The sequence below is a fragment of the Corvus hawaiiensis genome, chromosome 3, assembly GCF_020740725.1.
Source record: "Corvus hawaiiensis isolate bCorHaw1 chromosome 3, bCorHaw1.pri.cur, whole genome shotgun sequence".
In the NCBI taxonomy this organism is placed as follows: Eukaryota; Metazoa; Chordata; class Aves; order Passeriformes; family Corvidae; genus Corvus; species Corvus hawaiiensis.
In genome coordinates, this window is record NC_063215.1 from 107,072,396 (window position 1) to 107,098,054 (window position 25,659).

General features: G+C 49.7%; 1 protein-coding gene and 2 long non-coding RNA genes across 4 annotated transcripts; all 3 read left to right on the forward strand.

The window, feature by feature from the left end:
• The first annotated feature begins 2,671 nt into the window (after positions 1 to 2,671).
• LOC125322442 lies at positions 2,672 to 7,565 on the forward strand. Its single transcript, XR_007202003.1, has 4 exons — positions 2,672 to 2,831; positions 4,838 to 4,970; positions 6,659 to 6,764; positions 7,525 to 7,565. It is a non-coding gene; the product is annotated as an uncharacterized LOC125322442 (long non-coding RNA).
• Positions 7,566 to 7,718: 153 nt separating this feature from the next.
• LOC125322530 lies at positions 7,719 to 10,651 on the forward strand. Its single transcript, XR_007202058.1, has 3 exons — positions 7,719 to 7,760; positions 9,262 to 9,414; positions 10,611 to 10,651. It is a non-coding gene; the product is annotated as an uncharacterized LOC125322530 (long non-coding RNA).
• Positions 10,652 to 10,696: 45 nt separating this feature from the next.
• On the forward strand, positions 10,697 to 19,091 carry LOC125323450 (TOG array regulator of axonemal microtubules protein 2-like). 2 transcript variants are annotated; one of them, XM_048298412.1, is made up of 5 exons: positions 10,697 to 10,728; positions 11,685 to 11,788; positions 14,509 to 14,713; positions 15,897 to 16,113; positions 18,711 to 19,091. In XM_048298412.1, the coding sequence occupies exons 1-5, from the start codon at positions 10,717 to 10,719 to the stop codon at positions 18,944 to 18,946; spliced, it is 774 nt and encodes a 257-aa protein (XP_048154369.1). In that variant the 5' UTR covers positions 10,697 to 10,716; the 3' UTR covers positions 18,947 to 19,091. The 2 variants fall into 2 exon arrangements, with proteins under 2 accessions (XP_048154369.1, XP_048154368.1); XM_048298411.1 differs by lacking the exon at positions 18,711 to 19,091 and having other exon boundaries at positions 15,897 to 16,418.
• The last annotated feature ends 6,568 nt before the right edge of the window (positions 19,092 to 25,659 follow it).

Genomic DNA, 25,659 nt, shown 5'->3' on the forward strand with positions numbered 1-25,659 from the left:
CCCGGGAGTTCTTTTAGGAACCAGGGAGAAGATGTTTACTAAAATCAGCATGAATTAGGGCAGATAAGAATCTCTGTCAAGAGCAAGCTCCGTCTCTGCCCTTCTCTATCAAACGCAGCAGCTCTCCAGCATCCAGGGCTGAGGCCTCCATCATGCAGGAGGTTTCACTCTGCTGGCCACAGAGCAATGCCATGTCTGCTGCCAGTGCACTGTGGCAGTAGCCCATCCATTGGGAGAGGTTCTAGGCATATGTAGCTTGCTGCTCTCAGACACAATCTCTGGGTCTTATCAGAGCTCTGCAATCTGGAAGCTGTCTTGCCTGTTGCCCAGCAAGGCGCTGTTGGGGGCTTGAAGTGTGCCAGAGATTTACAGGAACCTTTGCTTCCATTAACAGGCCTCCCAGTGAGCCAGGCCAAGGAGACAGATCACCCCACCAGTGCTGGCCTTACGAGTGCCGAAGCCCTGAAGGATGGCTTTGGAAAGGTGAGGGATAAGGACAGGGATGAGCAGACTTCCTTTCCAGTGACTGTTTAGTGCTAGGCCCAAACTGTCCCTGAAAATCATAATCTTCCACTCTTGGGGGGTGGGGATTCTCTTGGGAATATATTTGACAGCTACAGAGCAATTGCTTGGCTATTTCCAGTGGTGGCAAGGTCACTGGTTTGGAGATGGTGCTAAGGTCATGCCAGAAGCATTCTTTATGTGCAAAGGCCCTTGTAGAGAAGTTCTGAATGGCAGAGCAAGCTACACATCAGTGAATGTGGGCAAAGTGCATCCTGGGAAGCACAGAAGCAAGGATTCTAATGCTCAATGTAAGCAAGGGTGCAAAATAAAATGGGAGAGTTTGATTTTTCCTGGTTACCTTTCTTTCTGTATCTCACAGCCCTCTCATTCTCAATTTTTCCATGCATTACCATCAATGTTTCTGCAACTTGTTTTCACGTGACTCCTCTTTTTGGCCTCACGGTCTCCGAGAGCAGCTGAGTCCTTCAGTAGCCAGAAGTGAGAAACAGCTGCAATTCCTGGCCATGAGTGTTAAGCAACAGCTACTGACCCCTCCTTGCTGCGTATTGCACATGGTTTTTATTCTCCTGCCATGGCCTGTAGGAAGGGAACTGCCTGCTCACTGATCACGTAGGCTCTTCATCTGTCTTGGAGCACTCCTGTGATTTTCTTGCTTCAAGCAGGGCCTCCTGACACAGGCTGAGAAACAGTACCTTGGAGCAGTGGGAGGTTATGGCAATAAAGCATTCCACCTCACTGTGTGTAATTGCCAAGGTGAGGACAGGAGACATTCTTCAGAAACCATTGGAATGTACATGGAGCTGCATCAAGGACTGTGGAAATCTATGGACTCTGTGCTCCTGATGAGATGTTGTGTCTGGTTTGTGTGTCTCTGCTTACAGTCTGTGATGCATTCCCATTGCATGTAGGTCCGTGCTGCATTGGGCAAGTTGGCTCAAAGGAACTTAGAGCGGATGCCAATGGAGCTTTTGGAGAAAGAGATCAAGACAGAGAGAGAAAAGGAAACGTCCTTGCAGCTGCCTCCACAGACAGTTGACCCCGGGGATGCAGCTGCGGCAAGTAAGTGGTTGCTACACCTGTGGTCCTTTCTGATCACTTGCTTGCCCTCTGCACAGTGTTGCCCTCAGACTGGGGGGCTGTTACATTTGCATCTGAGTGGGAGTTTGCATAGGATGTATTTCCGGTCCCCAAAGAAAAATGGAGAGGCATGAAGTGTCTTGCCCATGGCCTCACTGAGTCCGTAACAGAATATCAGCTTCCCACCTTCCCCTCTGAAGTCCTTCAGATTGTAAAATTCTGTCTTGCAAAGTACACTGGGGCTTCAGACTCTCTCCTGGATAGCAGCCTCCAGGAAAAGTGGGTCCAAAAGAATGCTTTTCAACCAAGGTGCAACCTGGAAGAAACAAAATTCAACTCCTTCTAATGAAAACCCCAGAGACCCTTCTCCCACCACTCCCTGCTGAGGAGCTGGTGCTGTAGAGCTGTGCTGAAGCCCCGAGCCAGTGCTTCTGTTGTAGCCCCAGGAGCAAGCAGCGTTGCCGACTGAATCCGGGCTGAGGGGCTCTGACTGCAGTGCTGTGTGCGCTGCCCCAGGGCAGCAGCAGGGACCTCAGGAGGCAGCACTCAGCCCGAGGGCATCACGCAAGGTTATCTGCGCTTTCTTTTGGTAACTTCCCCAGCCAGCCTCTGAAACAGGAAAACAAAAGCAAAGCAATACTGGGGTTTCCTTGTTTCTTCGGGGAAGCATCACTGCAATTTGGTTTTAAACCAGAAGAGGGTAGATTTTGATTAGATATTAGGAAGAATTTCTTTATAATGAAGGGGATGAAACACTGGAAGAGTTTGCCCTGAGAAGCTGTTGTTGATCGATCCTTGAAGGTGTTCAAGGCCATGTTAGATGGGGCCCTGAGGAAGCTGCTCGTGCTGAAGATGTCCCTGCTCATGGGGGCTGGACTAGATGGTGGTTAAAGGTGCCTTCCCACATAAACTCTTCTAGGATTCTGTGATCACTTTCCCATGGTGCTGTGCCACTGTTATACTTGAAGTTCTTTGGGATAACAAAGAGATGTTACCCAGCTCCAGCAAGTTTTCTGGGCCTTTCCATTGTCACCCTCCACTTCTAAGCTCCTCTTTGGTCCCTGCAGGCTTTAGCCTACTGCCTGTCAATGGCACAGCTTCCAGTGTGCAGAGGAAACACCCTGGTAGTGCCTTGAAGAAGAAGGTCTTGAGGAAGCAGGACAACGTGCCCTTACTGCCCAAGAAGCCCATCATCCATGGAGACGGCAGCTTCCCACGCAGCTCCTCAGGTAAGCCTGCTCCACAGCAGCTTTTTCCTGCACCGGTTTTCCTTGCACAAGGAGCACAAACTGCCTCCTGATTCAGCCACCACAGCTGGGATCTTGGGTTCATAGCCTGTGCTGAGAATGAACAGCAAATCTACTCTTGAGTTACTCCAGCTCGGCAGAACTGGAGCAGTTGGTTCTTATTGATCCATTGGAAAGCTGAGCTGCATAAAGTAGTGGTAAAGACCTAAGCTCTGGCTTTTGCCCATCCTGATAGAGCAAACTACAGCACTGGTGCCAGGAGGCAGCTGTAACTGCAGGGATGAGCTCGGGGCAGTCTGGCAGGGTGTGCTCACTGTGCACCTACGAGTACCACCACGATCAATTGTCCACTCTCCATCTTGGCCCTCTGCCTGTGCTGCTGTCTGCCTCTGCAGCCAGCTTTCCTGCTCTCCCAGCAAGGGTTGTCTCTGCATGGCAGTCAGCCACTTGGTGCAGCCGTGCTGCTGCTCCCAGAAGTGCCCAATGGCTTCTTGCCGCTGCCATCCCACGGCCTGCAATGCCAAGAGGGAACAAGCAGCGCCTCCTGTGTCACCCCACCCAAATACAGCGGCCTGTGTAGCAGGTGACAGCCAGGAGGGGCTGCCTGGTGCTCCCAGGCTGTTTGCTGCCCGCAGTGAATACACAGCACATAGTCCCTTGTGGCTCTTGCCTCTCCTGTGAGGGCAGCCTGCCTGTGCTATGATCCTGAGTAGGGTGAGAGAAGAAGAAGGGAGCTAGGAATGATACTTTGAGTGCTCTTTTCTAGTGATGCTACTTCCATGGTCACAATTGACCAGAACTAGCCTGACGTGGCTCCCCATTCCTATTGAATATAGATGTGTACATCGACATCCTTCTGCAGTGACACCACTGATGGCAGTGACAGGGGTACATCAGTGACAGCCAGATAGCTCCCATCTGAATATTCTAGATTCTGTGCAATATTTAAACTCCATCATTTGAGACAGCTCAGATGTTTCCTTGTACACATTAGAAAACGACCTGTTGAGTGCATGACATGAAATTGATGATCAAGAGTCCTTTGGATGACAAGTGGGTTTCTTAAGAAATGCATTTATCATCTGAATTTTCTCATACCTTGTAAACTGACTATCAAGAGATTGTGTCTGCCAACAATTTGCATCTGTATTTACGTATTCTTATCATCAATTTGCATTTGGAAGGCTTTTTTATCAACCATCTGGGCTAGAGATTCCATTTTTCCACAAGAGAAAGCTTAGGCTTGCACAGTGTGCACACAAGTCCATTTGAGGACAAACAAATTTCACCTCAGCATCTTTCAAATACAGCCAGTGTGTACTTTATTGAAATAGTAAAGATTCATGATGCTTAGAAAGAACAAAATCCATGAACTACTCCCTTCCCAAGAGCAGGCTGAAATGTAAGTGCACTCAGCTGCCCTCTGTCTAGAATATTTGAAGCCAATGGGAACAGAGGCGCTGTGAGGTGTGAAGGGTCAGGTATCGCTGTTCCCTGGTAGCTGCTCTGAGGGGATTCAGCCGGGCCCAGCAGGACTCGCTTGTTCAGGCTCGGCTTGGTGCTGTCACGAGGCAGCTGCAGGTCTTTCCTCAGGGAGTTGCAGAGTGCCTCTGTCCTCAGGGCTCGGGGAAATCAGGGCGCTGAGACAGGAGAGGCAGCTGAGGGGTCCCTCGTGGGGAGCAAGTCCTGCTGGTGGGCACTGTCTCACAGGGAGTGGGAGCTCTGCGGCCTCAGGAACGTGCCGCTGGCTGTGGTACCTGTGGCACTTGGGAGCTGGCGCTGTGTGGGCAATTGTCAGGTTGAGCCAAGGAGCTGTGCCCAGCTGGGGGGGCTGGGAGAAAGCAAGGAGCCAGAGAGCAGGGAATTCTCTGAGCCAGTGCCAGTTTGTACCTCATGGAAGCCTGGCTGGGAGATGGGGCTGCAGGCCGCTCCATGGCGGGGTGCCTTGCCCGGGGCTGCAGCGCTCATGGCTGACCCTCTCCTTACAGTGACCCCGCAGACGGCCACTGGTGCCGAGCGCCGAGAGGAGCCGCTCCGTGGGAAGGGGCAGAAGGACGGAGCCTCTTTGGAGCCACAGCAGTCCTTGCTCGAGGCACTCTCCTTGCTCAGCAGCGATGACTGGTAAGAAAGGCCCCGTTCACTCTGTCTCCCTCTTAGCGTTAAGGTAGGTTAGGAGAGCATCTTGCTAGTGCCTCTGAGCCCCAGCAGCCCAGAGGGCCGAGGGGCACCAGTGAAACCACTCCAGAGCAGAGAGAGGATAAAGATTTGAGAGCAGCCTTTTCTTGGCCTTGGTCTGCAGCAGTGCTCCAGCTGCAGCAGGTCCGTGCTGTTTCCTCGCTTTGCCTGCTGCTCTGTGGGGCTGCAAAGGAAATCTTGAGGGAAGAGAGAAAGCTGTGGGACAAGATGATTTGCTGGCTGAAGCCAGAAGCAGGATGGCAGCAGTTTGGAGTGTAGAGATTTGGGTGCCTCGGGGCCCAGTGGGACTGAGTAAGATTTGTCTCTGGCCCCACTGCTGGCAGCAGTGGCAGGAGTCAGGGTCTGCCCGTGACCTTCCGCATGTGAGTCCCAGGAGCAGCTACAGGGAGTTCTTCTTTCTGAGAAATGCACTGAGTTGTGCTATAGAGTCACTCAGCCTGTCATTAGTCCTGAGGGGCTCATGGCAGAAGAGAAGGAAAAAGAAATAAAATCCTCTAGGAATCTTGCACTTTTGCAAGTCAACTGTTTCCTTCTCACTGCTTCATATGGGCCTGAGATGTTTTGTCAATACTCACAATGTGTCCCAAACTTAGACACAGACAGAAGGAGGCCTGTAGAGGCCCAGAGGTGATAACCCCACAAATGTTAGGTGATACTGGTTGTCTTTTTGATGTCTGGGTTATCATCTACTCACTGCTTCATTCACCCTGGGATAAGGACTCCATTCACCCTGGGATAAGCATGAAAAATCTGCCACAATGCATCTCCTTGTGCAGTCGCCTTTGCTCTGCCCTGTCTCTTCTGCTTTCTCTTCCCCATTTCTGTTTGGTGCCCTGTGCGGTGCAGAGAGCTTCTGCAGCTGTGGGGGGGTCCGGGTGACACTCAGGGATGCCCGTGGCATCGGCCGCCAGCCCTGCGCTGCAGCCCCGATGCATCACGCGCCTTCCTGTAGCTCAGGTCCTGCCCAAAGCAAGTGCTGAGAGAGGGAGTTGTTTGCACCTTGTAAATAACATGTTGCTGCTGTTTTAGGTAGGGGCTTTTGGGAAAAGCTAGACTTTCAGCTGTTCTTGCCCGGGTGTGGAACCTTCTGGGGCATCCTGCTGCTTTCTTGGGGAATGTGTGAGGTGGAGTGGAGTGGGTGACAGACAGGCCTAGATTGCAGAGTGGAAACTCAGCTACAGAGTGCCAGTGCAGACTCTCACTGCTGAACTGCCTGCTGGGGCTAGCAAAGAAGGAAAATGCCCCAGACACAGCCCAGTGGGACTGTGTCTCAGGGACAGGTACAGGGAGGTGACAAGAAACAGCAGCATGGCACGGTCTCACAGCCTCCAGGAAGCACTGACATAGGGACTTCATGTGCCAGAGACTTCAGAAAGGCTGTCTTGTTAAACGGCCACAAATGAAGACTCTGAAAGCCCTCTATTTGCCTCTTGGATTTGTGTATGCTTTTGACAGCCACAGCAACCTGTGGCAGCGAGTTCCACGATTTCATCACGTACTGCTTGAAAAGCACCTCCCTTTGTTTGACTGAGCCGCCAGCCTGGTAAATTCAGAGGGTGCTGCCTAGTTCTTGGGTGGAGAGAAAGTCAATCTTTTTGGTACTTGCCTTTCAGGGAGCTGAAGGAGAAGGGACTCTTCAGCATCAAACACCTGGCTGAGTCCCACTCAGAAGTCCTTCTTTGTAGACTTCGTGAGGTTTGCTTGGCACTTACCAACGAGGTAAGAACATTGTTCTGAATCGTCCTCCGTGCTTCTTACACGGTGTGTAGAGTAGATATGTGCTTGTTCATCTCCCTGTGTGCTCAGGAACTGCCTTCATTTCTGTTTCTAGACCTTATCTTTCTCATGTCTGTCAGCTCTCTATAGGATCTGTGTGCACATGTAGCTCTATTTACTGGTAGGTCGGGCATCTGACACTCTCCTCTTGGAGCGAGCTGCCATTACAATGCAACGTGCAAATGCAGAAGCGGAGACACTAATTATGTTATTTGCTGCAGTCCAAATCTCTGCCCAAGCTGTAATTCAACACTGCCAATTAGTCTGTAGACTTGAGCCTGTGTTTTCTGTTTCCTGGCTGAGGGCTTCAACTGCTGCTGTTACTTTTTCAAACAGGAGCAAATGACTCTTTTGTCTTTATGATTTGTGCCTTTATGGCTTGAGAGCAGCCCTTGCTTTAATTTGTTTCTTTGTTTTTTGAATAAAAGGGCCTAAAACCAAAGCAGTAGACATTCCAGAAGAATTAAGTAGAACACTTTAAGTGAAATAATATGTTTTAGGCCTGCAGGAAGCAGGCCTGAGGCCTAGCACAAGTAGGTGCCAGAGTTAAGTGCCTTTCTGTGCTTGTGCTCTTCTGCTCTGCCTGTGCTTTTGTGTTCCCCTGGACACAGCGGGAAGTGTTGTCATTTCCTGGGACTTTTGTCTAAGGCAACTGGTTTTCTTTTCAAGGTGATTCTTATGTTTCCCCGCATGACTTCCCCAGGTGACCAACCTTCGCTCAAAGGTGTCTTACTCTGCAATCGTCACTCTTGGAGAGCTCTTTGTGACCTTGCAGAAGGACATGGACTCGGAGGTGGATGAGGTTGCTCGGGTCCTTCTCCAGATGGTGTGGAACTCCCCAGAGTTTGTTCAGAAAGCAGCCAGTCACACCCTGGGAGTCATGGTGGAGCATGTGACTCCTGCACGAGCAATGACTGCTCTCATGGACAGTGGAGTCCAGTAGGTTCTTCTTCTCTTAGTGATATTCTTCACCTTCTATTGTGTGTGGGGGGGGAGAAGGGCTGAGAGAGAGAATGGGAACGGTGGGAGGGAAGGGTCCTGTATCCTGCATCTTCTGTGATCTCAGTGACTTGATTCTCCAATCAACCTCACTTCTTTCCTCTTGTCACCTATTTCTGCCCTCATGCAGCCCTTTAGTTGACAGAATCACAGAGCTGTAGAATATGCTGAGTTGGAAGGGGCCCATCAGGCTCATCGAGTCCAGCTTCTGGCCTTGCACAGAACAAACACGCCAAGGGTCACACCATGTGCCTGAGAGCGTTGTCCAAAGGCTTCCTGAACTCTCTCAGGCTTGGTGCTGTGACCAGTACCCTGGGGAGCCTGTTCCAGTGCCCAGCCACCCTCTGGGTGAAAAACTTTTTCCTGATATCCAAGCTCAACCTCCCCTGACTCAGCTTGCTGCTGCTTCCTGGAGTTCTCCCAGTCTGTCCGAGTTGCCTAGATGTGGTGAATGGTGGGCAAGTGAAAGTGCCTGCAAAGGCTAAGGATAGAGCCCTGTGGTTTTGTGGGAAGAGGGACAATTGCAACTGCAGCTGTGAGCGCTCTTTGATATTTCACAGCCCTAACCACAGAGGCCTTGGGAAAAACCATGCATCCTCATTATGCCATTCACTTGAGAAGTAAGGAGGGTTCTTGCTGGGGCATGGAGCACATGGGGGAGAACGTGCTGGGTGTGGCACAGCCTGCACAGCAGGTGCAGCTCCTGCCAAGAGGAGTCTTGTAGGACTGTCCTGGCCTTAGAGGCCCACTTGCTATTCAAACTGATGTCTCATGTTAGCCTTGAGATGATGAATCACTGTACAGGCACCTTCACAGGCCGACTGCCATGGGACAGCTGAAGCAGGTGCTGCCTTAAGTGTTGGTGCTGGGCCTGATAGTCCCCAAGAGACACTGTCTAGAACAGGACAAGCTGGCTAAACTGACTGCCACCCTTTCCTCAGCTTTGGAAAAGGGGGAAACGTTCAGATGTATCTCTTGCCAAGCCTCACAGAAGAAACTGGCTGCATTGCAGAATATTCTGCAACTTCGTGTCCCACAGCGTGTTTTCCCTGCATTTGTTTCTTTCCCAAGGTCTGCAGATTTGGGGGTAAATGGGTGCAAATATCCTCAATCCTGCTGCGGCTGTCTGTGTAGTGGCTGGCTCCTGATGGGTCAGCCTGGGTTGTCTTTAATTTCCCTCTTTCTCAGAGTGAATTTGGGGAAAGACGTTGAGTATCAGATAGTGCAGGGAGACTGAATTCCTCACTCTTGCTTGCAGGCAGTCCTTCTGTAGAGTGCTAACTTTGTGTTTCTCTGCGGACAGAACCTTCTACAGGTGTCCCAAGTGTCAGGGAGAACCCAGGCCTCCTTCCCCCAGCAATGACAGGGAGCATGCTCTGGCCAAGGCCTGCGCTGTGTCCCTCTGCTCCCTGTGCCCCAGTGTCCGCTCTCTTCTTCCCAGGAGCCGCCACGTCCAGGTGCGGAAGTGCGCGGCCCAACTCCTCCTGTCCTTGATGGAGAAAACTGGAGTCACGAAGCTCGCAGGAACGCCCAGGGCTGAGAGGCTGGCGCACGCGGCAGGGACGCTTGCTCAGGACTGTCACGAGGACACAAGGTAATGATCTTCATTTCACCTCCTAAAACAGGAAAACTGTTGGGTGTCTGGCTGTAAAGGGCAAAACCACAAAAGAGTGGAAGCTAAAGGAAATATTAAGTTCCCTCACTGTGTGGATGAGGTTCACAGAGTCACGGAATACGCTGAATTGGAAGGGACCCATCAGTGTCATCGAGTCCAGCTCCTGCCTGTGTGCAGGGCCCCCCAAGAGTCACTCCATGTGCCCGAGAGCATTGTCCAAAGGCTTCTTGAGCTCTGTCAGGCTTGGTGCTGTGACCACTGCCCTGGCTTGTCTGGGGAAATGACTGTGCTGGGGAACGTGAGGTTGTCCCGCAAGAGGGAGCATTGCCAACTTCCTGGGACTTGAATGATTCTTTCCTGAGATCAAAAGAGCCATCAGATGAGCCAGTCAAACAGTTTTGCTTGGCCTTAGGTGCACAAGACAAAGCCAAAATGTTGGCTAATGTTCATCACTGAAGGATCGCATACATCTATTTCTCATTAACTTAAGACTTTCCTAGAAATATTCCAGGGGTCTTTAGCCAATGTATTCAGTCTTTCTAAACCTCTTCTGCAGATTTCTATAATGCTCTTATCTGTGGCTGAATGACCTCCAAATTGCTTCCTGAAGAAAACTGTGGTTTCCTAGTGGCAAAATCAACCCAAACCACCCAAATCCCCTCACTTTGAGGATTCAATTCCCATTAATAGCTGCCAAGAACGCATGAGCAACTAGCTGTCCCTGTGCATACATATGGTATAGAATAATCAAAAGCAAGCATGAGGCATTTGGTCCTGGCTTCCCTGCCAGTTAAAGAAAGGCAAATTACTGTGCAATGGCAGCAAGACACTGCTAATAAGCTCTGACTCAAAGCAGAGGTGTTTTGCTTGTTCCCTGGGATCCTTCGATGCCACAGAAGCGCACCCACAGTTTCAGAGTGAGATTGTATTTTTCTGTTGCCCCACGTTCTCCTCTTGCCTCTTGTGTTCAGCTGACAGCACTGTGCAGTGACAAGTGGAGGTAAATCTCTCTCTTTGCTGAGTAGGTAATGCCTTCTCATGCAGGTATGGCAGCTGCTGAGTTTAAGGTATCAGCTTATTCTGTTAATGCTCCTCATTTGTTTGTTCACCTTCTATTCTTTCTTTCCTTCTTTCTTTCTTTCTTTCTTTCTTTCTTTCTTTCTTTCTTGTTTTAGGCATTATGGACAGGAGATGGTGAAAATGATGCTGAATCACCAAAAATTTAAAAGGCTTTTGGAACAATCTCTTTCCACCCGTGACCTGGAAGATATTCTGACAAGAATGAAGAAGAAAGTAAGTGCTTGGTAGGAGAAATGTCTCCTTTGTGCAAGTATTGCCACTGCTGATATGAGATCAAACAGACCTAATCTTATCTCATTCCTTTTCTGCCAAATCATTTTGCTCCTGGGAATGAACTGTTGATCCGTAGCCTGTTCATCTGCAGAGCACAAAGGAACTGATAATATTAGGGGAAAAGTGGGGTATTGGATATTTTGTATATTGGCCACAAACAGGGAAGGGAAAGAGGAGGAAATGTGTTTACATTTAAGCATAACCCCCCACCCCACTATCCCTACTCTGCCCCCAGTGACGCAATTAAGTGAGAACAGTGCTTCTGGAGATAACAGAGTCTTTGCAAAAGACACAGGAAGCAGTAGTGCCAAGAAAATTTCCAAATATTCAAAAGATGTCCCAGTCAATCCCAATTCCTACAATTACTATCTGTCTTCTGGGAATACTGCCCTGCTGTCATGCCCTGTGCAGCTGGAAGAAGCTTGGTGAATTCAGCAGCATCCAGAGGAAAATCATTTGTTTGCCTGGGTTATTTTTTTATTCTTTTTACCTACGTTATAGAAGGGAGTGTGCCTTTGTGCAGCAACAGGGAGAGTGAGTGTGGAACCAAATCAACTTCCAACACAATGGGCCAACCTCCAAAGAGTCCAAATTTTTCTGCAGCTTCCTTTAAGAGCATTAGTTCCCTACCAGTTTGCATTATTCCCATTTATGCTCAAGAGGAATGAATTGGGGATTTTAGACTGCTGCTCAGTATGGTAGCAGCCATAACCTGCCTTGGGCTATTGAAAACAAAGAGTTGGCATCACTGAACCTCTGGCCTGTTTCCTTCTGTAAGTTCGGAAAGGTTTGCCCAAGCCTTGGTTGCAGTGATCCTGGTTATAAGTTGTGTTTTAAACAGGTAATTTCCTATTTTACATTCTAAAGATCCATGGGGTTTCTTTATGCCTTTGTAGGGGATGGAAACGCAGAAGGATGAACACCCATCTGTCGAGAAGCCTGTGAAGAAGAGGAGCGATGGCTCGAAGAAGCCCCAGGCCACATTGCCTTCTAGTAAACGGTACTGAGCACTTTAGTTAGATGTGACAAAGCACGTGGCAAGCTTTACATGTCTCTTCCTCAGGAAAATCTTTCTGGTGGAGATGACCTGTACCAGAGATTGTTTCCTTTCCCTACAAATGCTCTATCATAAAAAATGTCTCCTTCTGCATTACGCTGAACACAACTTCTCTGGAAGGGTTTCCACAAAAAATGGGCGACAAAAAGACACCCATTGGTTGCAGCTCAGAAGATCCAGTGCAGTGGCAAGGACAGTGCTGTGGAGGCTGTGAGAGGGCCATGTCTCCGCTGCCTCACTTGGGACAAGTAAATTCAAGCAGGGTTTTTTTCCTCTGAGAGCAGTCTTTTTCAGATGGGTGTTTTGATGAGAAGTCCCAGTCTAGAAGCAAGATGCTGTTCCCCAAAATAGCACTTCCCATGCATGTGGTTTGGCCTTCCTGAGTCATGGTTTTCTTACCCTCAGACAGTACCAAGATGAGTAGTAAGTAGCAAGCCAGTTCCTGAGCAACTTTGGTCAACAGGTGTCTCAATGTGGACGTTTTGTCTTGACATTCCTGTCCTTCATACTGTTTGCTTGATGGACAGCATGTTTGGTTTATTTCCCCCTGTGCTGCAATCAGCATTTGAGACAGGAATTTGGTCCTTGCTGTCTCTTCCTGCCAGTGGGAGAGCTACTTGTACCTGTTGTCCTCTGATAACAGAGGGGATTTATTTAGCTCTGTCATGCTCAGCGCTGGCAGGAGAGTGACCACATGCCTCAGTAGCGTAGTCAGGATCTTCCCATGCTCAAGAGAGTTGTTCCCAGTGGGTTTGTTAAGCTGTGGATCTAGTCTCTAGGGAAGCAATCATGTGAGCGTAGTGCTGGGATGTCTGGCTTCTGTTTTTATCCCTGTTACGGATTTTCTGGATCCTTCAGATATGCCCCTATCCATCTGTTCAGATGCATCTGAGCTACTTTTCCAGATTGTCATGCCTGCTGTAGAGACACTTCTCCAGAGGGATGAGTTTCCTTATTATAAGACGCACACCTCCCTTACGATGAGGCATTTAAACATGGAAGTAGCGTCTCTCTTTCTTCACAAAGCAGTGCGACATGTGTACCTGGGAAGCCGTCTGGAGATAAGTGAGATGCATCTCATCCTTGGTTTTCCTGAGTAAGCACTGGTGAGAATGTTGCTTGCAGATTGTCTCCTGTAATGATTGTGTAGCGGGTTTGGTTTGTAACCAGGCAGAAACACCAATTTAGTGTAGTGGTTTGGTCCAAAATACTCATTACTATTTACCTTCTGTGAGATAAGAATTAGGAGAAATGCAAAGCAGTCACCAAACTTGAAAGAATAGAAAGAAGTTTATTAACAGACCTAAAAGAAGAAAAACAAAGTCATACCACGCCTTCAGAACACTTCTCCTCCCCCCTGCCTTTCTCCCTTCTTGCAGTGATAATGTAAAAAGACAGCCCTTGAGATGTTCAGTCTGTTTACCACTTCCATAATAACCTTGTTCAGTCCATTTAGGAAGAGGAGTCTCTTGCCCATGCTATGAAAACATTATCGCAAGGAGCCAGCCACCCGGGTTGGTTCTCTGCTTGCATGTGAGTCCCTTCCCCCGTCTTGCAGCTTTTCCCACAACTGCTTTCGAGGGTCCACTCTTGAATTGCTGGGGTAAAATTTTAAGGTTGAGCCGTTCAGAAACAAAAGTTCTCTTCACCCATCTCTGGGAGTATTTCATTTCTAAGAATAGAGGCCCTTCTCCTTCCCTGGAAGCAAAGGGTCTTCCTCATCTTCCTCTTTAGAACTATCTCTGGGAGCATCTCTAGGACCTGAGGTTTTCTCCTTTTCCATTTGGAGCAAAAGTCCTCATCACTTCCATCTCTCCCTGTTCAAACTTCTCATGAAATTACAGCTGCGTCAGCATCTGCTTATCTCAGCGCAGGTGCTTTTGCTCACAAGTACAAGTTGAATGCTCCACCCCCCATGCCTTCATGAAATTACAGCAGGTACTCTGATCTATCATAGCTTCACAACAGAATTTCAGCTTTAAGCATCTCCTCTTTCACTTCCCTCCGGTTTTCAGCTCTTCATAGCACTAAAAGGGTTAATCTCACCTAGGCCTTGCAGCTGGAATGTGGCTTATCGCTGTTGGTCACATGACCTCTGCCAGACAGCCGTGCAGCTTTAGCTGAATCTTGGCAGCTCTGGAGAGGGGGAGCCGAGCCGCTCCGGCTGCCCACAGCCCTGCTGTGGGGGGGGTTCCGCGGGTGGAACAGGGCCCGTCGGCTCCAGGATGGCCGTGGCCCGACCCGGCCTGGCCTGAGCAGGGCCTGGGCCGGGCCCGCTGGCCCCCACACGGGGCCCGCAGCCACCTGTCCCAGCACCGGAAACAAGACAGAGAGAGTCTGCCTCGGGGTTTCCTGTTCTTAAGTGTGGATCACAGAGGCGGTCACAACTTTAAGTGGCTTAAAGAATTGTCCATATTCAAAGTGGCCAGCTGATAGGTTCTGTCAGGTCACAGAAGGAGCTGTAAGCACTCCTTTGCAAGAACATCACTTCCGGGACTATGCTTGCTAACCCATGACAGATTGTCATGAGGTCTCCCGTTGTTTTTCAGATCAGGATTTTCTAGCTTGAAATCACATCATTAGGAAACCTCCCCAAGATGTTCTGCTCACAATTAACTGAAGGTATGATCACCAACAGGTCCGCATTTGTTTTTATTTTCCAGGGTGAAGTCTACCTCTGATGGACGCCTCCTACGCCGCCCAAAAGCCCAGGTCACGTTACCTCCGGCTGTGGAAGAAACGGAGTCGCTCCAGAAGCTGTACAATCTCCTGGAAGCCAAGGAGTTTAAGACACGGATGGAAGGAGTGGCACTCCTCCTAGACCTGTGCAAAAGCAGCCCCCAGCTCGTCTCCACTAACACTGTCCAAGTATGTAGGGTGTCTTCATTGTTCCTTTCCTTTAGCTCCTTTCCCAAGCCTGTAGCAGGAAAGTTAATTCAGTGTGTCTTGGCACTACATCCTGGCTGTGTGGGACAGGCTGGTGCCTCTTACCCTGAAATATTTAATTCAGGTCCACGCTTCAGGACAAGTTCTTTCGGTCCAGATGTATTTGTCTGGCAGGTGCCTATTGATGCTGTTCATCAGATGAGGACAGAGTTTTCTGCTGGTGTAACTTCTGCTGTCTCCTACTCCCACTTGGGTTAAGTGAAGGGAATCCAGCCACTGAAAGCGTGGCAATTATTCTCCAGACAAAAAAATGGGTTTGGATGGGGAAGAGAAGTATCAGGCTGGGCAGGTTTAAACCAATTTTTTTTAAAAGGATACTTCTGTAAACTCCGACTTGTCTTGCACAGGCACAACTCTGGTTACTCGTTTCCATCGGCATCCCTAGTCCTCTTGGTAAAGACGGTGCTCACCATTCTTGGGGGGGTCTTTTTTCTCTTTGGAAAAGGAGGGAAATGGCTAGGGACAGATCTCTTCCTTCTCCTCCCAGTAGCTGCTTTTTCCCCTTGTCCAGAAAATGGTGCCTGATAATGTGGCTGTCAAGGGACTGAACCTGCTCTAATGAGAGCGGTCCAGCACATTAAATTTCAGAAGTCTACCTGCTGGGTAGACAATTGGTCTGGATCCTGGAAGAGTTGATCAGAGCCCTGCACTTCTCCAGACACAGGTTCTGAGACAGATGGAACAAAACCTGGATCTCCTCCAGCCATAGTTTTGGCAAAATCGTAACTGCCCTCAGAACTTGAGACAACTGCATAGAAAAAGGGGCATTGTAAATATCTGGTTGCATACTTCGAAAGCAAAGATACCATTTTGCATCAATAAATGGGATGAATTTAATGACTGAAATGTGGAGAGAAACACCATAGGAACTATTCTGTCCCCACCCAAAGCTCTTCAAAATATATGAAAATCTTTCAACCAGCATGAGGTTGCGCAACCATTCCAGTGAGCGGCCCACAGGAAAACAGGGAAATTGTGCAAGCAAGTGCTGACCTGACAGGAAGGATCACTTTCATCTTTTACATTGCTGAGTGCTCACTTCTGCGTCCCTTCCTCAAACAAGGACATTTTAATCCAGCTTTCATGTTGTTTGTTCTCTTCACAGATTTTTGATTATTTTGTCCCGAGACTTGGTGATACGCACAAGAAAGTGAAGCAGAAGGCGCTGGACGTGCTGGCTGAAATCGTAGGCATCCTGAAAGATGGCTTAAACCCGGTGATCATCTGTCTGGTTGAAGGAATAACAAACAACCTAAACTCAAAGGACCCCGGGGTTTATGCCGCAGCTGTGAAAGCGCTGGAAGAATCCATGGCTCACTTAGGTAAGGCTGAGCCCTGGCATGGACTCTCCTCAAGTGTGTCTCTGCCTCTGCGAGTCAAGAGAACGCTGAGTGCCTTGACAGCTGTTGTTGTCTGTGGAAACCTCCAGCTGACATCCACCAGAAGCTGTGCAGGTGCAGTCCTTACGCACCAGTCCCCCACCAGGCTTGAATGTGCATCAGCATTTCCCAAAAGTCCCAGGAGCCCTTGGCTCTGTGCTGCTTGTCTGAAGAGGAAGTGCTGGACTACAGCTTTGCTGGAATTCAGGGCCAAAGGGATTTTTGGAGTTTGCCTGGGCCCCAGTTGACTTCCCAAACGAATAGCTTTGCTGTTGGCATGAAGGGACACCGGTGCATCAGAACCTCTGCAGAGCAGCCTCCTGGAAGGCTCCACATCATAGGCATTAGCTTCATTAGGACAGCAGGATCAGTTCTTTACTGCATGCTTGCATGAAGATCATTTGGGACCTCCTTTTTGTATCTCATGCAGGAAAGGAGCTCTTAATAATACCCTGCTACTGAAACCCACACTGGGGTGTAGCTCTGTAGTGGTTCCCAATGAAGCAGATTGCCTGCTTTGTCACTGCCAGCCCTGTGACTCTGTGAGGGACCAAACTTCATCCCACACACGTTCTGTCTCCAGGAAAAGCTTGCCTTGGCTTATTAGAGTGGTAGGACTCGAGGCTTGCAGGCCAATGCAGGCAACAGTAAATTCAAACATGACCCCCAAAACCGCGACAGATAGGCGCAAGGAAAACCAAAATACATACGCCGGTCAAGTATTGGGAAATCAGTTCATTTTCCAGTCTCTCTGCCAAGATCTGATTTCACAGATGTTACAGAAACCCACAGGCTACTGAGGCACTGAGCACTAATAGCTCTTGTATGAGTAACTTGGAGTCTTGTCCCTAGATCCACACAGGTAACCTGACAATTTAAAAACAGCTTATCCTTCAGGTGGGAACGGAGGTGTGCATTTTGGAGCCTTCTCACCCTTTTCCATAGGGGAGGGAGAAGATCACCTCTGCAAAGCTCTGGGATGCAAAACCTTTTCACTGCTTACGTGTGATTGAAGTCTTGAGGTCCCTGATGTGAAATGTTTAACATAGCTCCTGGTACAGCAGAGAACTTTGGATTTAAAAAGTGACAGGAGAGCTTTTCTTTTGGAATTTAAAATCTTCCCAAGTAGGCTGGAAGGAAAGAAGAAAAGGATTCAAAAATCGGCAGGAATTTCCTTTCTTTTACAAAATGTAGTTGCCCCTGCCCTTTCCCTCCCCACTGTCCTTTCTCTTATGACCTCAGAAGAGAGAGCAGAAATGTGTGTTTCCCTTGTAGATAAAGTATCCCTGATGAAAGAGTTCAGCCACCGCAGGAGTGAACTGAAGGGCCAAGCTCTGCTGGATGTCACGGAGCATCTCTCAGGTATGGCCTCCCCTTCTAAGGCAAGAGGTCTTCCGAGGCAGAATTTACAGGGAATGCCAGTGAATAGACACTAGAGTGGCTCCTCCAAATCAGGAGGTGCTGAGCTTGTCTCTCCTGCCCAATACCCATGGAAGGTGTATTGGGCAGGTTTTCCCTGGCTGCTGCAGAGGTGTGCAGCATCTGAGATGGGGGCGGCACTCGGCCTCGGGGCTGAGCTCTCACTGGGGCATCTCAGAAGCTGCCTCCAGGAAAGGGAGGGGCTAAAAATTCCCAAGCTGGCTCCTCTCTTGGAAGCTCAGGGACAGCTCTGATCCTTTAGGGAAAATGGTGGCAAATGCTGTTTCAGGGGATCGGTTTGTTTTGTCCTCACAGAATTCTTGCTTTGCTCTTGGAAAGTTTTGAGGCGGAAGCCTGCAGTGCCTGGGGGTCACAGCTTAGGTCCAAACTCAGCACACATGTTAGAGGCACGGATTTTGTGCAAGGCAGCCTTTGGGGGCAGAGGGGCAGAAGCAGAGTGCTGAGGCTCCCTGCCTGTGCTGTGGAAGTGCCATTGGACTGAGCATTTCAGGGTGTGCAGTCAGGGTCTTCCTATGTCAGCGCTGCCCAAAATGCTCCAAATGCAGCTGATAATTGATTGCTCAGAGGAGCTTGCTATGTCAGCAATAGCCAAGGGATGGAAAAATGATAACCTCAATATATACTAGAGAAGACAGTGTATAGCCTTGCTTTATTTATAGCCTTGCTTTAGCGGGGTCTAAATCCACTGCTAATTAAGCCAGGTCACAAAAACGGAGTCATCCTTTTTATTAGAAATCTCTCAATTTCCTCTCTAAAGTGCCTTTCAAACCTTCAGCAGTGGGTTTAGACAACTTCTAAATGGAAATAAACAGCAATTTGACATTTTGGTCATTCATCATGCCAGAAACAGATTGTGGAATGATTTAGTAAAGCTGTGAAGTCTGCCACAGGTACAAGGCTCGGATCTGGAGAAATTAGTCCTGAGGGCTTGGTGGTTCTGTTTTGGGGATGTTCAGCTGCTTTGCCCATTTCTGGATCATGGGACTCTCACTGTTATTTCACTGATCTTAGCCAGAGAGACTCCCAAAATCACAACTAGAGGTAGATCCTTGTTTGCATTAAGGCTGGTGGTTAAGAAGTTTGCGTCTCTCTTCCGGCAGCGCTTGTGGCATGGGTTTATCCCAGGAGCCCCGAAGTCGTCCAGCGCTACGCCCTGCCCGTGCTCTGGTCCTTCCTGGGGAACAAGGCGCTGCCTGTCCGAAGCGCCAATGTCCGCACTGTGGTCACCAAGCTTGCCTGCGCCCTCTACAAGGTGATGGGCGCCAAGCTGAGGAAGCATGCTGCCAGCCAGCCTCCGCATGTGCGGGAAAACCTCTCCGACATTTTGGGCTGGTGAAGGCTCAATGACCTGCAGGAAGATGACAAAGTGCTGAGTTGGACACCTCCGGACGTGACTTCTTAGCTGTGCCAAAAAGGACAGAATGCAAAGGAAGGGTGTGCACCTGCCCCCGCTCTCTCCACCCCCCTTCCTAGTCGTGGCATGGGGTGCCTGAAGCAACTTCCAATTGAGGACAAGGTGAAGGCTGAGCATGGCTCAGCCTCACAAAGAGGTAAGGCGGGAGCTGGGCCGCTCTCTGGCGGGAGGAAGGCTCTTGTGCCAGCCTAGAGAGCCTGGGCACATTGCCAGGGAACAGTTCTGCCCTGCATGTGCCCCCTGCACTGAGCTGTGCTGCTCCCAGTGCCCCGTGGAGCTGTAGGGCTGCTCAGCTGTGGGGCCGGGAGAGGAGCAGGAGGGTGCGTGTGCAGCTGAGCCATTCCTGGAAAGCACAGGCCTCTGGGCTCCCTGCTGTCCCAGGGCAGCCCAGAGGCCAGGCTGTTCCTGTGCTGGCTCTGTGCAAGTGGGTCAGGGTGTCTCCCTGGTCTGCCTCAAGTGGCTGCTGGCAGGAGCATGTTTCCCTGTGCAGCTCTTTAGAAGTTTCCAGGGAATCTCTCACATGAAATACTGTAGCTTCAGAGGCTTTATGTTGGCATTGTGGCCTCTGTTATATTTTGTGTTTCCATTTTACAGGACTGACTGGCTACACTCTTGCGAAGTAGTTTACCGTGGAATCTCCCTCTATGCTCCTTCCCTCCAAGCCATTGCCTCCCATCCAGAAGAGCTCTCCTTCTTCTAACACAAACAAAATAAGTAGCAGAGAGCAGGAGAATGGGAAAAATGTCACCGGCAATGATGATGACAGGAGAAAAAAGCAGGAGCTGAGTTTAGAGAGAAAAGGACATATGGTAAGGACACCAACCTAAGTCCTGTCTGGTGGATTTCCAGTTTATGTGCTGTAGGCAAAGCTCGGAGACCTTTTGCTGTGGTGTGAGGCCAGGGAAGCAGCTGAGCAAAGGGAGAGCTCAGCAGGACACTGCACTTCAGGCTGTCTTTGCAGTGGGTGTGTAGTGCAGGCTTCATGTCCTCAGCGGGTATCAATAGCAGGGGAGGTCTTTGAATGGTTTCTGGCTCTCTTGTGGCTCCTGCTCTGTCTTATGGCTGAGAAAACACCAACAGGCAGTCAGAGCAGCTGAAGTTGGCCAATCTTGTGAACCAATCCTTCTACATTTAGTAAACTACGGGTATGTGTGAACCATCTCTGTGTCTTGGTGGTGTTTTCTGTCAGCTGTGCCCGGTTTGGACGGAGAAAGGTGTTTGCTGGAACAGGCAGTCCTGCAAAGTCAGTTCCAGGTTGTGTCAGCTTTTGAGTTGTACAGCCATGCCCTTGTGCCCAGTTGTCTCTGATGCTATTTCTAGACTTCATCAGCTTCTGGGCAGCTTTGTGCATTCTGGCATGGCTTTGTCCAGAGGGAAGGGGTGGCAGGTGGCCATGGGGAGAGCAGCCCAGAGCCCACCCCCACGATTGCCTTTGCAGCAGGGCCAGGACCTGCAGTTGTTTTGGGTTTGCCGTGGGGTGCAGGAGGAGGCAGATGAACAACAGCTTTGGTAAACAGAATGTCCAACCCAAAGCTTGTGTACTTGATTCCAGCCTTGCTGAGAAAGGGCCCAGCGTATCCCTGAGAGGAACTGATCCGTCCACTGAAGTTTGAACAGGGCCTGATTTGGCTCTTTAGCTGTGCCAGGGACAATGGGATCCTAAGGAAGGGTGTGCATCTGCCCCCGCTGCCTCCACCCCGCTTGCTGGACATGGCATGGGGGCCCTGGAGCAACTTGGGCAGGCAGAGGCCTTCCAGAGAGCAGCAGGGCAGGGAGCTCAGCAGAACTTCCTAAATGCCAGTGAGCCTGAGATGATGGATGTGTGGGAGCTGGAGAGCACCGAGCATGCCCAGAGCTCAGCAGCATCGGGGCTCAAAGGCTGCTGGGGAACTGTACGAGGGAAGGGAAGCAGCAGCAGAAATGAGGGGCTTGAGAAAAGCAGGTTTGGACATCCTGCAGGATGGCTTTGTGGGGACTTGGCTGGAGATCCGCACTGGCTGTTAGGTGCTTTAGGGACAGGGAGAGACTAGGGATCCAAGGCCATTCCCATACGATCCAAAAGGCCAGTGGAGGCAGTGGCACCGCAGAACATCTTGGTGCCAAACATGTGGATGCCATCTGGGAATGTAGCCACATTTCCAGAGAAGTGAGCACAGGGATAGCGATGGCAAATGTGGGACATGGCCTCTCCCTCACCACTTCCCTTTCCATTCCCTGTCCTAGACCAAGCTGCTCCATTGACATCTCTGCCAGGTCTCAGCTAAGAGCATGGCTAAATGTCTTCAGGCATGAATGGGGGCAAGGCTGGATGCTTGATCTGAGGAGTACTGTGTTCTACTCTTTGCAGGCTTCCTTGCTGTGTTCCAGTGTTGGGGATATGAAGAAGGGATCATTGGGACCACCTTTGATCCCCCCAATACGCAAGGCAGTGAGTCCCCCTGTGAGCAGTGCGGCAGCGTCTGTCCCAAGCTCTCCGCAGCTGGATTTCCAGGAGTCCCAGGAGATGAGGTAAGCCAAGGTTTCTGCTGCTCCAGTGTGCTGTTCCCCTCGCGTTTCCCATCTCGTGAGGTTATTTTCCACAGTCATCTCTCCCATGTATTTAGGCAAACCTCAGTGTATTCCCCATTTTGCCCATCTGTGGTGATCCAGCACAATGGCAAAGCCAACACCATATGCCCTAAGAGCAGAGGTGGTTGTGGGGAAGAGGAGGCAGGGCTTAAGAGCACCTCAGAACAGGTCCTCTGCTGGACTTGGCTACTGATTCCCTCTGTGGTGTTTGTGCTGTCATTTGGGAACTGGATTGCATGGATGTGGATACTGCGGTTCTTTGAATACTGTGATCCTTGCCTGTCAACTTCTGCAGCCATGAGGATATGTCAGGGCAAATATTGGCTACTGAGGAGGTGTCTGCAAATTCAGGTGCTGCTCCTGTAAATGTCAGGTGTGACTTCTCTGTGCCTGGGCCTCCACCGTGAAACCAGAGCCCAGATAAAACTTGGGGTACAGATGTATAATCTGATCGATGTTTAGTATTTCGATCTGGGCTTAAGATCAAAGAGGGCAAGGTGCTAGAGAAGAGTTATAGGACTGTACCTGATGCAAAGACATTGGCTTGGATATATGTGTGAGAAAATGTAGCTGTCAAGCTTATCCTAGTGACAAGGATAAAGCAGGAGTCCCAGAAGTATCATTCCAATTGAAAAGCGTCCGTAGGGCTTTTAAAGTGCAATCGGAATATCCTTACCTAGCAGCTGAGTTGGAAAAGGCCTTTTTGTCCTTGAAAGAGCAAGGAGGTGTACTGTCATTCTCAGGAGAGAGCAGTGCTATGGCCCCATGTAGCCCGAGACTGTCACCAGTGTAAGGCATGAGCAGGCAAAGTCAAGCTTGGGCAGGAGAACAAAAGTAGCTGCCCTCCATACAGACTTGTGTCTCAGCTCAGCAGCTCTTGCTGCTTCACAGAGGCTGTAGGAGCCACTTGGCTGCAAAAGGAGAGAACTGGGCAGGTCTGATGCAAGTTGAAGAATGACTGCTGTGTTTCAGCCGGAGCTTGGCAAGCTCTGTGGGACTCCAGCACCTGAAAGCTTAAGGACAATTCCTCAGCTTTGCATCGTGTTGGGTTTATGTGTTGCATTTCCTCCTTCATCAGGAGGACCATGCTAAGAAGGTTTGCCTCCTTTGATGCTACACACATTCCATGCCCTTCTCTTTCTACCTGCTCATATGTTCTTTTGTCCTCCCTTTTCTCAAGGCCAAGATCCAGCAGAAGAAGCAAAGAGAAGAACTCTGAACATGCAAGTAGGTACAGGGCATGTCTGTCCTAAAATGCCCATTGGAATGCTGACCCAGGGGTGGCATTGTGGCAGTTTGGTTGAAAACCATCCTGGTTTAAATGTCTTCAAATTCCTTTCAATTCCTTGATGGGCTCAGTGGATTCTCCCAGAGCCTGGTCACTGGGAGTGTGCTCCGGTGGTGCAGTGAAAATTACTCCAGGAGCTGCACTGGTACCTTGGGGCTCGGGAAATGCGCCACAGGAAAAGAAAACATTCCTCTCCATCCTGCACATGCCTTTCATCTCCCTGCACCCTTTCTAAGGTCATAATTAGTAGAGAAAAAAAGACATTTAGCATGAAAGGAGAAATGTTCCCACTCCTTCCTCCTGCCTTTGAAGGAAGAAGGAGAACACCTTCCCTTGGGGCAGTTTCTGCGCTGAACCCTTTGAGATCTGAAGGAGATTCATGGACATTGCCTGGTTTTGCATGGGGAGAAATAGGGAAACCTCCTTAGACAGAAAGTCCTTGTGAATGTTCCAGTTAAGGGGAAGGAGACTTCCAAATGGATGCAGCCTATGCAGGATCAGAGTTTGTCATCCTCTGACAGCACAAGCCTAAAGCCACCTATGGCAGGTTCACGATGTCAAATCTCTTCCCCGACTCTCTCTGCCCGTGTCAGTATTGCAGGCTGAGGCTGGGGGAGGAGATGCCTTCTGCCTTGTCCCCCGTCCCTGCCTTGCCTGATCCCTGACAAGAAGAGTTGTGCCAGGTCAAATGAGGTGTCTGATGCATGTGTGTCAGCGCCTGCTTTCAAGTTCAAAGCCTCAATGCCAGGGTTGTTGTTCCTTTGCCATCTCTGGGTATGGAATGATAGGAGAGATGAGATTTGAAGAAACAATTTTGCTGATGCAGAAAAACGATTTATCATTGATGGAGGCCTGTACAGAATGATTAGTTCTCTGAGTTTCAAAAGCTCCGTTGGAGAGCATTTCAGATTAACCTGCACCATGCCGTTTCCATTAAGAAAATTTTGAATTGTCAGGATTAGCAAAGATCAGAAATGTTTTGAGGCAGGTCATGTTTATGTTGGGTTTGGGTGTCTCTGCAGGAAGGAAAGCAGGGAATAAACTCCTGGAGCAACAAAGCAGAGAAAGCTGGGACGTTTGCATGACCAATGTGTTCCCTACAGATATGGGCTGCTTGAATAGTGGGGACATCTAAATTTGATTGCAAATCTTCTTTTGCTTCTAACACGTGGTGCCATTGTTTGTGTCCCAGCACTGCCTTTGTTGTAAAGAGAAATAAAAACCACCAAGAAAACCCAACCAAGAACTGAGGGGGAGTTACAGAAACAAAGGCCTTGAAAACTGGCTTTGGAAAGCAATTACTTCCTAGGTGGAATTGTCAAATTCTAGAGACCCCTGTGGGTTGCCAACTGTTTGGAAGGAAAGGGATCCCCAAGTAGTGGATGAGCCATGAGCAGCACAGAAGCAAAGTAGTGGAATCTCTCTCTCCCTTCCTGCCAGCTCCATACAGTTCAGAGCAATTATAGTGATGCTAGTTTCATGAAAAATAAAAACAAAGTGATCTTCTCAATAATAAATAACCCCTCGAGTGCCTCACCCATTAGTTGTGGTGATTGTAAAGGTGGGAGTTCAACTAACTCACTTCTTCCCTTGTACCTGATCTACAGCTTCTTCTGAGTCTACAACAAAAACCCAGAGGAAGAAGGGAAAGAGTTCATGGTGTGTGATAGGACCTGGGATGCCTCTGTTCCCAAGGGAACTGGCTGAACTTTTTGGCTTGAAGACTGACGTGCGGAAGCCCGGCCTTGGCAGTGCAGGTCTCCGCTCGCAGCCTGCTCAGGGGGCCTTGGCCCAGGAGCCCCGGCAGGGGCAGCTGAGCAGCGCTGCCCCCGGGGTCACTGCCAGGGAGCACAAGGTGAAGGCTGAGCATGGCTCAGCCTCACAAAGAGGTAAGGCGGGAGCTGGGCCGCTCTCTGGCGGGAGGAAGGCTCTTGTGCCAGCCTAGAGAGCCTGGGCACATTGCCAGGGAACAGTTCTGCCCTGCATGTGCCCCCTGCACTGAGCTGTGCTGCTCCCAGTGCCCCGTGGAGCTGTAGGGCTGCTCAGCTGTGGGGCCGGGAGAGGAGCAGGAGGGTGCGTGTGCAGCTGAGCCATTCCTGGAAAGCACAGGCCTCTGGGCTCCCTGCTGTCCCAGGGCAGCCCAGAGGCCAGGCTGTTCCTGTGCTGGCTCTGTGCAAGTGGGTCAGGGTGTCTCCCTGGCCTGCCTCAAGTGGCTGCTGGCAGGAGAGTGTTTCCCTGTGCAGCTCTTTAGAAGTTTCCAGGTGGTCTGTCCCATTAAATACGTAGCTTCTGATGCTTTAGGTTTGCATTGTGGCCTCTGTTATATTTTGTGTCTCCACTTTGCAGGCGTGACTGGCTACAGTCTTATCAAGAAGTTTTCCTTGGACATTTCCTATGTTCCCTAACCGACAAAGCCCTTGCCTCCTGTCCAGAAGAGCTCTCTTTCCTCGAGCTCAGGAAGAAGGTGCTGCCTGTCCGAAGAATGTTTGAAGATTTGGATTTATACGTTAGGCTTTGTAGTTACAGATGTACATATGTTCTGACATGTAGATGTAGTTTGAATAAATGTGTTGTCATTTTATCTTTTAAATTTTGAAACTAGATTTTCAACAGTATATATTTTATTTTGATTGGTTTTGTTTGTTTTAAATAAAATAATTTTTAAAAAAAACAAGCCGAGAATGTGAGACCTGCTAGCCTAGAGGTTGTCAGAGTGCAGCTGACTCAACGTGCCACTGTCTCACGGTATTCTTTCCTCACAGCGCCTCTCCTCTTCCTC